General features: G+C 40.4%; 1 protein-coding gene across 2 annotated transcripts in view; it reads right to left on the bottom strand.

Moving 5' to 3' along the window:
* Positions 1 to 1,671: 1,671 nt before the first annotated feature.
* LOC143017809 (uncharacterized) overlaps positions 1,672 to 15,000 on the bottom strand; it is a 77,811-nt gene continuing 64,482 nt past the window's right edge. The window contains exons 3-5 of one of the 2 annotated variants that reach the window (XM_076172704.1): positions 11,621 to 11,752; positions 6,551 to 6,802; positions 1,672 to 3,193 (exon numbers count right to left, since the gene is read on the bottom strand). In XM_076172704.1, coding sequence (XP_076028819.1) covers positions 2,751 to 3,193; positions 6,551 to 6,802; positions 11,621 to 11,752 — 827 coding nt within the window. In that variant the 3' untranslated portion in view covers positions 1,672 to 2,750. Of the gene's footprint in view, positions 3,194 to 6,550; positions 6,803 to 11,620; positions 11,765 to 15,000 lie in introns of both variants that reach the window. The other variant, XM_076172703.1, reaches the window with a different exon arrangement.

The raw sequence follows: 15,000 nt of genomic DNA, 5'->3' as shown, positions 1-15,000 counted from the left end.
TTGAGGGTGAAGTTTAGATGTTGAGATGAGGTTTCGAATTAATGTTGCCAGGTTGAGGGCTTAGGAGGCTGGTTGAGGACTCGCTTTGGAACTGAGGGACAAATAAGAGTTAAGGGAAGAAGAAGACAATGAGAATCTCGAAATGACTTTGGTATGAGGAGAGAAACGGATTTTGGAGAAATAACCGAGAAAGACAGAAACTGAAGATCTGTCACTTGGTGACCTCGATCTCAGGCGCAGAACTCTTGAGCCAAAGACCGGCGGAAGAAGAAGAAGAAGAAGACTTCTGGGTAAGGAGCCGAATGAAGAAGAACTGGGACCTTGAGAACAAGAGATCGATGAGTTCGTTCTTAGGCACAGAACTCTTGAGTCGAAGTCCAGTTGAAGACGAAGAAGAAGACCTCTGGGTAAGGACCCGAGTGAAGAAGAACTGGGACCTTGAGAATAAGAGATCGATGAGTTCGTTCTTAGGCACAGAACTCTTGAGTCGAAGTCCAGTTGAAGACGAAGAAGAAGACCTCTGGGTAAGGACCCGAGTGAAGAAGAACTGGGACCTTGAGAACAAGAGATCGGTGAGTTCGTTCTTAGGCACAGAACTCTTGAGTCGAAGTCCAGTTGAAGACGAAGAAGAAGACCTCTGGGTAAGGACCCGAGTGAAAAAGAACTGGGACCTTGAGAACAAGAGATCGGTGAGTTCGTTCTTAGGCACAGAACTTTTGTGTCGAAGTCCAGTTGGAGAAGAGGAAAACTTTTGGATAAGGAACCGAGTGAGGAATAACAGTGACTTTAAGAAGAAGAGTCTTTCAGTAATTGAATAAGACATTCAACACCCTCCAAAGACGACCTCGCTTGACTATTCTATCAATTGTATTTCATATTAACTTGAAAGCCGTTTTGAGATTTTGGTTTAGATTATCTCAGATATCAAAGATTCTCAATCTTTTGAGTTTTTTGAAGAATCTTTTGAACGAGTTTTTTTTTTATTTAATTTTTTTTTATCAAAAGTAAGATATGGTACCACTCGCCAGAATTTTTTTTTCCTGTTTCTTTTGAATAGATTATCAATATCATAAATCAAGATACATAAAAGATTGAACCTATACCAAGTGATCAATTGTCATGATTATTTCAATATATGAAGAACTGTGGTGTTTCCATCAAGTCAAAGTCGAACTAACAATTGCAAGAAGATTTGTTGGCATCACGAGGTCGTACCGTAAGTAGACTATAGAGTAAGTCGATCTTCGAGAGAAGAATCAAAGTAAGGTATATATTCAATAGGAACTCATCTAGGTCTTGTCTTTGTCGGTGAAAAGCCATAAATTACTGTGTAAAAAATAATAGTAATAAAATAGATATATAAATAAACAAATAAATAGATGAATGAATAAATAAATAGATAAGGCAAAATGAAAGAATGAATAGAAAAATTAATCCAGTCAGAACAAGATTAGGGCGGTTTCAGATGAATTTGGGTTGTATGGAAAACAAGGGGATGAAGCAACAGAAAATGAAGTATGGGCAGGGGAAGAAAGAATGATTAATGAGAATGAGAGATGAAGGGAGGAGGGAGATGAGGAGGGACAATGGGATATGTCAGGGAAGGTTTAGGGAGAGGGAGGGAAGGAAGGAAGGAGAGTGGGAGGGATGGGGGGAGGGGGAGGGGGAGGGGGAGGGGGTTTGCTGTTCTGGAATCTGCACAATTACTTATCCGGTATGATACTTAAACAATGCTCGGAACTAAAGTATCTTCCATCTTTATTTTTTAAGATCTAAAATCCTCCTTCAAAATAGGCAATGCATCCTACACGGAAATCTAAATAGTTTACAAAAATGTGTGGTGTGCTGTGAGGAAATTGAAGGGTGGTGGTGATGGTGGAGGGAGGGGGGCATGAGGGAGAAGCAGGAAAAGGATAACATGGTTCAAATTCAAAAACCCGCTCAACACCGCTTCAATATTTGCAGTCGTTAATTTTCGCGCCTCTCTTTTCGCCAAAGCGCGAAAATAACCTACAAGCTAATTTGTTGTCGTCGATGTGTAAAATGCAGCCTCAGTTCTTGTAGGGCAATTGTTCAAACACAAGTAATCCCTTTCGCACTTGTGCACATGGATGTACACGTACACATGCATGTACACGCGCATGTACACATGCGCCCATACACACAAAAACACACACACTCACGAGAAACACACACTAACAAGTGCAACCACGCACATGCACTGACCTTCACACATGTACATATCCATGTGTATGTATACATACACACGGAAACGTCTACACGTACGTACACACCCTAAGTATCATTAACATCAGGGTTTCATCACCATTTTTATCAACACATAATTGGGGGGAGGGGGGAGTAATGACATCACGTCATCTGTCACTACGAATTGCACTATCACCATTGTCACTGTTTAAGTTCAGTTCTTATGTGTTGCTGTTTTCCAAACATCATCACTATCATCGCTTCAACGTCAGATTCAACTTCACACAGGCCAGGTCACCGAGACACTACTATACAAGTCCGTGCACTAATTATGGCCCTTACTAGCCCTTCAAGAGCGAAGGGCAAGGTCCGAAGGGGAGAGGGGGATAATAGTAGCGCAAGACCATGCGAACGACAGTTCAATTCTGTGGCTGCGAGTAAAGTGGCTGCCCAGCGAGGCAGTACAGCGTCCACAAGTGTCAGTAATGAAGACGTGGCAACAGCGGTCAATTATGAAGATATGGCAAGAGTGCTGGGTGACGTCAGTACGGTCTCCAGACTTTGGTCTCTGGACTTCGTCCGCTGGAGGGCTTGACAGGCTGGAAACTGGATTCCTTGGAGGCGAAGGAAGTCTTGGAGGGCGTGGTTGGAGGGAGACGTGGGAGGGGCGGGAGTCCGGAGACACGAGGGATGGAGAAAGCGCTAAGGGCGCCCAAAGGAGACCCGAAGGCGGCTACTGAAGGAGAAGTGGTCGAAGATGAGATCGGGGAAGTCCGCGACGGGGCAGTCTTGGCGAGCGCCGGTGAAGACGACGACGGCGACGAGGAATGTGACGATGACGAAGGTGTGACTGAGGGTGTTGGGGTGCTGATGGTGGTGGTCGGGGTGCCAATGCCGTGGCCTCTGGAGGAGGGGCGGTGGAGTGCGCAAGGGACTCCGGCTTGGCAGTCCCGGCATGTCAGGCACCGGCTCTCCACAGTCCCACCTGGATGGGAAGAAGATAAACAATGAGGAACAACCAAAGGAAAATCTTGAGCATTTACTTATAAGGGGGAGGAATGGGGTTACTGAAATATAAAGGAGATGACTCTATAGGGGAAGCAATATAGGGGCATAAAAATTCCACATGGTTAACCGTTGGAGAGAGACAAAAATAGTTTATATATATATATATATATTAGAAAAATGAGCATGTACCATGAAGTGGGAGAGATGAGGATGTGGGAAGGAATCGGAAGAGTTGGAGTGTATAGAGGAAGAGGGGAGCTGCTTTGTGCAATATGGGAGTTACGGGGAATATGGGGAGGGGAGTAGGAGTCGTGACAAGACTACATCAGAGGATGATCACCGACAATGACCTCGTCAGTTGCTTTCTTTTCCTACTGCAACGATGAGTACATGATTGGGGTGCTTCTGCAAGCAGAACGTTGTAAAGAATCATTTCAAAATAATTCGATTTCAAATTGTACCAACACCCTCTGAGATTGCAGTCTCGAGGGGATGGCACTCGATCTCCGGACCGGGCCCAAGATCTTTCTTCATCAAGTTTCCATTTATTTATTTATTTATTTATTATTATTATTTTTTACATAAGGAGACTTGGCAAACAGAGACTGTCCTCCCCCTACCTCTCCTCCTCTCTCTCCTTCTTCCTCTCCTCCTCTCTCCGTAAACATTGGTGATACGGAGACATGACGGGTCTATATCAAAGGGGACTCAATGGGAAAGATCATCAGCTTCAAGTACATTGAAGGAACCACGAGAGGAAAAGATTATGGGATTGTTGAGGAACGATAGCGTAATGTGAGATATGACAAAGAGATGCTACACACAGACAAAATAAAGACCATGAGGAAGAATGGGGACTGTTTGAAGAAAAATGTGATTATGAGGAACACGGGGATATATGGGGGTGTTTATGGGGCAAAAAGGTCACGAGAGAAAATAGGAGCTATGAGTAAAATATGAGGAAGTGGGAAATATGACCTTTGACAAAATTTGATGGAGATGGTGAACATGAGGAGGGAGTATGGTGAAGAAGACACGAGTGTAATTGTGATATAGGAGTGAAATATGGGATATATGGAACATGAGGGAGCATAAAGAGATGGCCGAGATCTCAACAGAATTTCATAAATTAAAAGATTCTTCTGATCAAGCTCGTTCCTTCAAAATAGTGACATATTCAATAATTTGTGCCTTGCTCCGTATGAGGCATATTATTTATAAGTTTTATGTTGACAATATTTTAATGACTTTAGTGAGCAACAGCATGCAGCATTCTTTTATAATTGAAGATCAATTTTCACAAAAAAGAAAAACAAAATCTGAGTCTACTATCCCTCCTTTCTACAGCGCCCCATAAGTCTCTTCCACCTTCTCTATGACTTCACGTCTTCGGTGCGACATCATCCTCATGGATAGAAGCGCTGGACATATTTGACAAAATAATGAAATATGTTTTGTTCTAGAATAGATCAGTCTTGCAATAGTGGAGGTTGTTACTCTATTGTCATTATATTGAAGGCACTAGAAGAGATTGTCAATATATTGAAGGAATGGAAACTGTTCTAGAATAGACTAGTCTTGCAATAGTATTTATTGTCACTATATTGTCGTTATATTGAAGGTACTGGATGAAATCGCCACTATATTGAAGGAATAGTAGGTCTGTTCTAGAACAGATTAATCTTGCAATAGTGGAGATTGTCAATATATTATCATTACATTGAAGGCTCTAGAGGAGATTGACACTATACTGAAGAAATGGAAGCTCTCAATATAAATGATGAAACCATGTACTATTGCTATATCAGATCTATGCACATATATATCTATCAATGAGCATTTGATAAATCAAGATAAACAGTCGTGATCCATCATGGGTCCATTTTGGATGTCCTTACTAATTAAGTTAGCTTCACTTCTAGATACTACAGTTGCACATGTTTTCTAGTGTAAAGGAAGGACGCGTTCTAGATTTATAACATAAGTGAGTTACTAGGATATAATGAACTCGTCTTGTATTTACACATTTAATGATGACATTTTTTACTCAGAAGTGAAGCTAATTGTAGAAGTAAACAAAGAAGTTGCTGTTAAGATCGTGATCAAAATTCTTTAAACATACTATGATATATATATATGTATATATATATATATATATTGATAATATGTTTTCTACAGTTCAAACATCTTTAAAGACGGGTAACTTATATATCTATAAGATAAGGAGACACCTTTTAACTAAGTATCCCATTAGACTAGAAAAGCAAGCAAAAATGAGACAGACAGACAGACAAACAGACAGACAGATAGACATATACGCGCACGCACGCACACGCACACACACACACACACACACACACACACACACACACACACACACACACACACACACACACACACACACACACACACACACACACACACACACACACACACACACACACAAACACATTCTCTCTCTCGCGCGCACACAGACAAGCAGGTAGATAAATATTGAGATAAGCAGCCAAAAAAAAAAAAAAAAGACCGAGACAGAGACAGAGGCAGAGATATAGAAAGATAGATAGACGGATAAATGGACAGATGGGCAGATGAATAATATATTGATAGAATAAACGAATGCATGGGTAGAAGGATAGACAGACGAATATAAAGGTGGATAAGTGGATATATAAATTATTAAATGAAAAGATGGATAGATGGGGAGATGAATTGGTGGATAGATAGATAAGTAAATAGGTGGAGATTTAGATGGACAGATCAATAAGCGGACAGACATTAGATAGTCTGATAGATTAATAGATGGATAGATGTATAAGTGGATAGATGGGGAGATAAAGGGATGGATAGATCAATAGGTGGTGAGATACAGGGACAGACCAATGGAATGATAGATGAATAGGTGGATACATAGTTGAATAAAAGAAGGGATAGAGAAGGGGTGAAATTAAGACAGACAGACAAACTGGATAGGTATATATCTTGATATACAGGTAAATAAATAAAGAATGAGGAACAATTAAGGAAATACTGTAGATACATAGGTAAACTGGTAAAGAAAGAAGTTGAAGAGAGGGAAAGAGAGAGAGAGAGAGAGAGAGAGAGAGAGAGAGAGAGAGAGAGAGAGAGAGAGAGAGAGAGAGAGAGAGAGAGAGAGAGAGAGAAAGAAAGAGAGAGAGAAAGAAAGAGAGCGAGATAGAAATAAAGAGCGAGATGAGAGCAATAAAGAGCGAGAGCGAGAGCAAGAAATAAGGAGCGAGAAATAAAGAGCGAGAAATAGAGCCTAGCCCGCTAAGGTGACCCACATCTGCTCTCCCCTTTCCCACTATCTTACCTGAAAGTAAGGAAGGACGATGGAGTCCCGTGTTGGTGATTGTGGTGAGAGCTTGCGGAGGAGTGTACGAGTGGGAGGGGAGGGGGTGGAGGGCCGCCGCCGCAGCCGCCGCCGACGCGGACAGCCCCGCGAGACTTCCAGCCCCCGGAAGGGAAGAAGCCCCGACACTTGCCCCCAAGCCAGCCCCCAGCCCCGCTGCGCCCACGAGGCTTGGTGTACTGCGCCAAGCGTCTAGCCAACCACCTCCACCAGCTGGAAGAAGAATGGGTGATTAGTAACTCTTCGTCGAAGAATATCCCCAGATGGGGTTGGAGGACCCCAGGAAAGCTATGGTCACATTAGTATAGTTTATGTATGTGTATCTCTCTTGATAGCGTAGGTGGTAAGTTACTACGGCACTTGTCATGTGGTTACTGGGTTCGAGTCCTTGGTAGTACCGCATTTCAATTTCTGCATGTCGGCCTCCATAAGGTTTCCCGATGTTAACGGCTTAGAATTAAAGTGTATTGTGGTTGTTAAAATGTATAATCTATGTATGTATGGACAAATGACCAGTGTGTGTCATTTATCTATTTTCTTTTTTATAAATATCTATCTATTTTTCATTATGTCTGTCTCAGCGAATATATATTTATGTATGTACACGTTTTATGTTATTAGTTTTATTTTTTAGTAATTGTAATTTGTTCACAATGTGTTTCCATCTCGTCTCCATTGCTTGGGTTTGTTTATATGTATTTCTCTGATTCTGATGTCGCATGTTTGTTTGTTCATATCTATAGTCTTCTGTTTATGTAGTTTATATATTTAAATGTTAATGCTAATAATGTTAACAACTTTGGGAATGACAGTGGTAGTGGTAGTGTTAGTGTTAGTGTTAATGTTTGCATCTTATGATCATACATTATGCATAACAGAGAGCAGAGTTGTGATAAAGGGTCAGATCTAGGTAAGAATTTCTCGGGCATTATTGATGACACTATTACTATCACTAGCATTAGCACCGCAGTATCACTATCACCAACACCAACACCATCACCACCACTATCACTATCACTATCACTATCACTATCACCATCACCAACATCAACACCATCACCATCATCATTACCATCACCATCACCATCACCATCACCATCACCATCACCATCACCATCACCAACACCAACACCAACACCAACACCAACACCAACACCAACGCCAACGCCAACGCCATCGCCATCACCATCGCCATCACTATCACCATCACTATCATCATCATTATCACTATCCATATCACTATCACCATTACTAGCACCATAACTAGCACCATGCTAACATTATCACCATCAGCATTACCATCACCATCATTATCAATATCAATATCACTGGCGCTAGCACCATATCACCATCACTAACACTACCACCATACTATTACTATCACCATCATCATAATAATCACTATCACTGTCACTATGTCACCATCACTACCACAATCATTCTCACTGTGCTGCTGGATTCTTTTCATGGACTCATAAGTTCTTAAATTACAACCTTCTTATAAACCAGGGACAAATATCGTAAATAACAACCTCTCTGTAGGTTAACAGAGCCAGTAACTTCATAAGTTACAACCTCCTAATTACACAGCAGAACACAACGTAAATTACAACCTCCTAGTTACAACCCAATTACAATTTTATAAACTAAAGTATCTCGGAAATTACAAACCTCCTAATGGGAAACCAAAGCACCTCGTAAAGTACAACCTCCAGTAACAGCCTCATAGCTACAACCTCCTAGCAACAACCTCCTAGTTACAACTTTGTGAAAAAAGCATCTCGCAAATTATAACCTCCTAATTAGACGTCAGAGCACCTCGTACATTACAACCTCATAGTTACAACTCGGCTGTAACCTCCTATTTACAACCTCCCAATGGGTCAGCGCACTTTGTAAATCTGTATAGGACACCAGAAGACCTCCTAAGTTACAACTTCCTAGTTACAACTTCCTAGTTACAACTTCGTAGTTATAACCTCCTAGTTACAACCTAGTTACAACTTCCTAGTTACAACCTCCTTATGAGACACTAGACGCCGCAGAAGCTCAGTATCCTAAGAATCACCAAAGGCATCACATCAAGACTCTTCGACCCGCTAAGCTGATTGGTCGAGGCGAGCTCAGGGTCGACGTTAATTGGCTGACGACTTGATAGAAAACTTAAGCTTCTTTATACTCCGGGGAGGGATGAAGAATAGAGGAAGGCGCCTCCGGATGTGGGGTTAATTGGCTTAAGAAGAGCCTGTCAAGATTAGTTAAGCCTACGTGAATCTACGAGCTTAGAGAGAGTGATTGGGTCTTGGAGATTTCTCTAGTGATTGGGCCCTCAAGGTTTCTACACGTTGAGTAGTGATTAGGGAATTTAATTTGTTTAGTGGACACTCAAATATAGTAAATAAATAAAATCGAATTATTTACTGAAAAAATAAAAGAAAAAAATCTATTGTTACTGATAGAAGCATTGAATTTGTTGGGTAGACACTCAAATATAGTGATTAAATAAAATCGAATTATTCACCAAAAATAATGAGAAAAAATGTCGTCGAGAATGTATAGTCATATTTAAAGGACAGTTAATTAAATAAAATTAATTTCTGAAATTAATTATCTTGGAATTTATGGTCTTGAGTTCAAACTCAAACTAGTCAATAAAACAAATTAGGCAAAGCAGAATAGAAAATAAATTGTGTAACATTAATTACTGAAACTAATTATTAGTAAACACTCAAAGTAGTATACGAATTAGATAAGTTGAAATACTGATAAATAGGAAGTTACCGTATTTTAATTGATACTCGTATAGAATAGAAGATAAAATAGAAATTGAACTGATGGAATACCAAAATGAATTACCGGGAAGTTTATGTTCATTGGTTACTCAAAGTTATGAACAAATCTCATAAAATGAGTTGAATAACTTGGAGACCAGATCTGTTAAGTGAATAACTAGTTAGTGCTAAAAAATAGATAAATAAATGAATAAATAGACTAAAATAATTGACCTAATAAATGGACATCAGAGAAAGCTGAGGGGATTACGCCAAGAGGAGCTTAGCAGGGGCCGAAGCCGTCATCTTTGTCCTTTTGCAGGACTGTTGAAGGGCAGGTAACTACAGCCGCTGTTGGGAATCGGAGAGGAGCGCGGGACTCGAACCCGCGCCTAAGAAGTTGCGAAGCCAGCGCTCTTCGATTTCACCACCAGAAGGATTCCGGTCTATTACGTTCATCCCGATGCAGTGAACTTATTCCGTTAGTTCAATCTTCCAATATATTGGACTTATTCCGATTTATCACACTATATTCTATATATTAGACGATTCTAACATATTAATCTGATTTTAGTGGATATGACATATTCCGATATATTCGATCTTATCATACTCAGACAGGACATTCTAATGTCGGGAGAACTCTCACTGCCTAAACATCACCTGACTAAGTGCTTAGTAATTATAGGCTGATGCAATACTAAGTGTCGAGGATCTATAGTATTGGACGCTCCTATCTATATAATGTAATCATCGAAACCCATGAGCAGGGTTGAGACATATGTGTCTGACATGCCAAGATCTCACGGTCCTTGTAGCCTACAAATGTATTACAGAAAAAATACTGCATATCGGCCTTTGATTAGCCCCATCAACCCTCTTAACATGTAGCCCAACATGGATGCACTTGTGAGCCCAGATCGAAGCCCAAAGCGTCACATTGATTTCTCAGTTATTGTTGAATGTGATTGCATTGACAAGCACCTCTTGTAGTCTAAGTAAAAATGCAAACTAATGCATCTAGAATTTCAAGCATCCAATCCAGGAAAGTTAAGTGTCTCTGCTTTATGCATCATGCAAACATCACAGAGGAATAAATGTGTGAATATTATATATATACACACACACACATATATATATATATATATATATATATATATATATATGTATAATGTATATAGATAGATATATATAGATATATATATATGTATATATATATATGTATATATATATATGTATATATATATATATATATATATATATATATGTATAATGTATATAGATAGATATATACATGTGTGTGTGTGTGTGTGTGTGTGTACAGCCTACACTCCTTTGTGTTAAAATATGAAAATAGCAACATACTGTGTCAAGTTATATATCTATTTAATTATCTATTTGTTTATTTTGCTTGTTTGTTTTATTTTATTTTGTCTTTTATTTTTCTTAGTCGACGCCTAAGTCTTTCTTCAACCGTCATAACTTTTTTTTTTAACGGAAATAACGGAATCACAAACGTTATAAGTTTTCCGCTCATCATTATCACATCTTAAACTGTTATGACGGAATTCCAGTTGTAATCACCATAATGGAATTCTAACGGTCATAACGGTCATAACGGACTTCTGATGTAACAGAATCTCAACTGTCATTACCGAACTTTAACCGTCATAACAGACCTCCAAACTTTCAAGAATTTTCCTTCTACCAATTCTGACCGATCTTGTAAGAAGAACCTTAGGCTACGGGTTGAATAGCAAAACAATTAAGTGGAAATGGTAATAATAAAATATATATGTTTTTCGAGTGCGCAAAGCTTAGGTGTTTCCTAAGGGGATCTTAAGGTCACAAATAGAATAATTAACTAATTAAGTAAAAAAAAAACGTGATAATACTACATTAGTAACTACTACTACTGCTGTTACTACTGCTACTATTTATAATAATTATGATAATGATAATGATGATAATTGTAATAATGATGATAATGATAATGATGATGATGATAATGATCATAGTAATAATAATAATGATCATAAAAATTATAATAATGATAATGATAATAGTTATAATAATGGTATAATAATGATTATGATAAAATAATAATGATAATTATTAATAATAATTGATAGTAATAATGCTAATGGTAATAATGATAGTACCAATCATCATGACAATAGTACCAACAACAACAACAATAACCATTATCAATAACAATGATTGATAATTGATAATAATAATAATAATAAAAGATACATACCTCTGGCAAGTTCGAAGGCCTTAGAATGGGCAAGGGGGTTGAAAGCAGTTAGTCCGAGGTTATACCCCAGAGCCGAGAGGTGAGTGTCCAGCCACGGATGATAGCCAAGGGGGAACCCCCAGCCCGGATGCCCTGGAGGGAAGACTGAGTTTGTTAGTTAGCGGGAAGTGAAGCAAGACACTAAGGGAGGTGTGTTAGTGGTAAGGAAATGGAAAGTTGTTATATAAAGTTCTGGCTGTCGTCAGGTGATTTTATTAAGTTATATGAACTTGCAAACATATTCTGGCCTCATCCGGCGAAGCCGCATAGTGTGACACTGGCCTAAGTGAGATTGTGTTAGTGAGGAAATAATACGATGGACACTAAGTGAAACTGTGTTAGGGACTTCATTCACGGTGCAGCCGACATACACGATCGAATCTAGTCGGATCCGACCAGATCTCTCCGGCGGCCTCAAGACTATATCGTACCGTGTATGGGGTCTCTTAGTGAGGAAGAACGGTGTGGCAACTTCAGTAGCATGTGTTCTCTTGTCACTTTTTTGTGTGTTATTGATTCATACGAAACTCTGTGAATTAATGAATCACTGAGAATTCTAATGCGATATACTATATATACTTCTTAAAGAACTACCTATAACAAAGAAATCCCCTTTAGCGAACTGTATACTGTAATCATATCACCTCTTCATCAGTCTTTCAAAGCTGGCAGACCTATTACTCTTAGTTCCTCATATATTTTATCTGTCAGACTGGGAACCAGTTTGGTTGCTACCCTTTGTATTATCTCAATCTTGGTTATATCCTTCACTCCGTGTGGGGACCATACCACTGACATATACTTGGACGGATAAGGAATTCTTTGAATTTTTATCTTTATATATATATATATATATATATATATATATATATATATATATCTTTATTATCTCTTCATCCATCGAGTGATATGTTAGTAGAAGGGTTTGATCACTTAGATACTGTATAAGTTTCTAGTATTTCTATAAAGTATACCGGATTTGAACAATACACGTGGTACTCCCCATATCATAGGTTCATGTCATCCGTTTCGACTTTTCGCCGTACGCCGTGCGCGACACGACGCCGTGCTCTCAAATAACCATGGGTATCTCTGGATGCTCTCACACGTCACGACCACGTGTGAAAGCGTGCAGGGACACGCATGGTTATTTGAGAGCACGACGTCGTGTCGTGGACGGCGCACGGCGAAAAGTCGGTACGTGTGAAAAGAACCTTATGCTACCTTCATGGGGTCGCGATAGAAGGAGAACTTGTTCAAGGTGGGGGCCGCCATTCAACATTATAAAGCGATGTTATAATACAAATTATACAAATCGATTCGGTGCTAAAGGAGTTGTGTATATTAGGTTGTTGGTAGAGGAGGAGGTGGTGGGGTGGGAGGAGGGGGATACCTAATCGATAAACCAACACGAAGAAGAACATATGTCAATTGGACGAAGGAGAAAAAAAACGAGTAAGGGAGATACAGCAATTATGATACATTACGAAGTGATCGATAACAATTGAGAGGACGAACAGAATGTTTTGTCATAAAGAAAAAGAAAAAGCGTTTAGTAAGGAAAGGAGGTGAATGCAGCTCTTTCTGTAGCTATCACCTTTGCCCTTTGTACCGTCCACGACACGACGTCGTGCTTTGGGTATTTATGGACATTTTCACACGTGGTCGTGGTCGTGACGTGTGAAAGCGTCCATAGACACCTATGGTTATTTGAGAACACGACGTCGTGTCGTGGACGGCGCACGACGAAAAGTCGATACATGTGAAACAAGCCTTAATCCGTGCAAAATTATGATAATCCAAATTCGAAGACGAAAACACAGATGACAAAAATAAATCAAATATAAATCGAAAATACTGAAACGAGAGGAACAATTATATGAATAAAAAGTACTAGAAGAAGTCGTATGGAATAGAAGAAGAAATAGAAGTAGAAGAATAAGATAGATAAGAAGAAAAAGAGAGAGAGATAAAGAATGGAAAAGAGAGAAGAGAGTGAAGATAAACGAAAAAGAGAAAAGATACAGAGATTAAGAATGGAAAAGAGACAAAAGAAGAGAAGAGAAAAAGTTAAGAAGATAAGGGTGAAAAGCAGAAGAGAAAAAGAGAGGAGGAGAAGAGGGAAAGAAAAGAGAGAAAGAGAAGAAGAGAGGAGGAAAAGGGAGAAAAGAATAGGAGAAGAGAGGAGGCAGAGAGAGAGAAGAGATGAGGAAAAGGAAGACGAAGAAATAAAGAGAAATAGAGGGGAGGAGAAGGAAAAAGAGGAGATAAAGAAGAGAAGATGAGGGGAAAGAAGGGTCGGGAAAAGAAGAGAAGTAGATATAAGAGAGAAGAGGAGAGAAAGAAGAGAAGAGAAAAGGAGAGGAGGAAGAAGGATAAGGAGGAGGAGAAGAAGGAGGAGGAGAAGGAGGAGGAGGGGAAGGAGGAGGAGGAGGAGGAGGAGGAAAAGGAAGAGGAGGAGGAGGAGGAGGAGGAGGATAAGGAGGAGGAGAAGGAGGAGGAGGAGGAGGAGGAGGAGGAGGAGAAGGAGGAGGAGGAGGAGGAGGAGGAGGAGGAGAATGAGCAATGAAAGAAGGGACCATCGTTAGCGCCTGTGAATTTAGCGCCACACCAATTTGTCGTTAACGGGATCCCAAAACTCGGTCTGTGATCCGTGAGGAGTGAGCGAATACACCCGCCGAGGAGCTTCTGGCCGTTAACGACCGTAAGGGTCAAAACAAATTGCCAATTAGTGGGAATATGGCGGTAGATGCGGAAATGCGTCCCGCTCAACCCAGCGTCGTCACAAGGAAGATGGTTTCAGGAGAAAATTGCAAAAAAGGGGGAGGGGGAGGTGGAAGGGGTGGAGAGGGAGAGGGAGAGGGAGAGGGAGAGGGAAAGGGAGGTGGGAGAGGGAGAGGGAGAGGGAGATGGGAGAGGGAGAGGGAGAGGGAGGTGGGAGAGGGAGAGGGAGAGGGAGAGGGAGGTGGGAGAGGGAGGTGGGAGAGGGAGGTGGGAGAGGAAGGTGGGAGAGTGTTGGTAGAGGGGGATGGAAAAGGGGAAGACGGGGAAGAGAGAGAAAAAAGAGGGAAAGAGGGGAGATGGGGAGAGGGAAAGAGGGGAGATAGTATAGGAAGCGAGGAGAGATAATATAGCAGGGGAGAGGGAGTAGAGGGGAGAGAGAGGAGAGGGGGGGAGAGGAGAGTGTCATACGTATAGAGGGTAATTACTATTGGTTAACTATGTTGTCCTTCTCCCCCCATCCCTCGTTATGGTCATATAGTTCACCCCTTCGGCACGTGAGCGTAAAATGTATTTTATTCTATCGCCAGATGATTTTATTCAATAGGGTGAAAGAAGTT

This window comes from Oratosquilla oratoria, chromosome 33 (assembly GCF_046742065.1).
Source record: "Oratosquilla oratoria isolate Oo_2021 chromosome 33, ASM4674206v1, whole genome shotgun sequence".
NCBI classification, from domain to species: domain Eukaryota; kingdom Metazoa; phylum Arthropoda; class Malacostraca; order Stomatopoda; family Squillidae; genus Oratosquilla; species Oratosquilla oratoria.
Note: the sequence above shows the minus strand (reverse complement) of the source record. Positions and strands in the feature narration are given on the sequence as shown.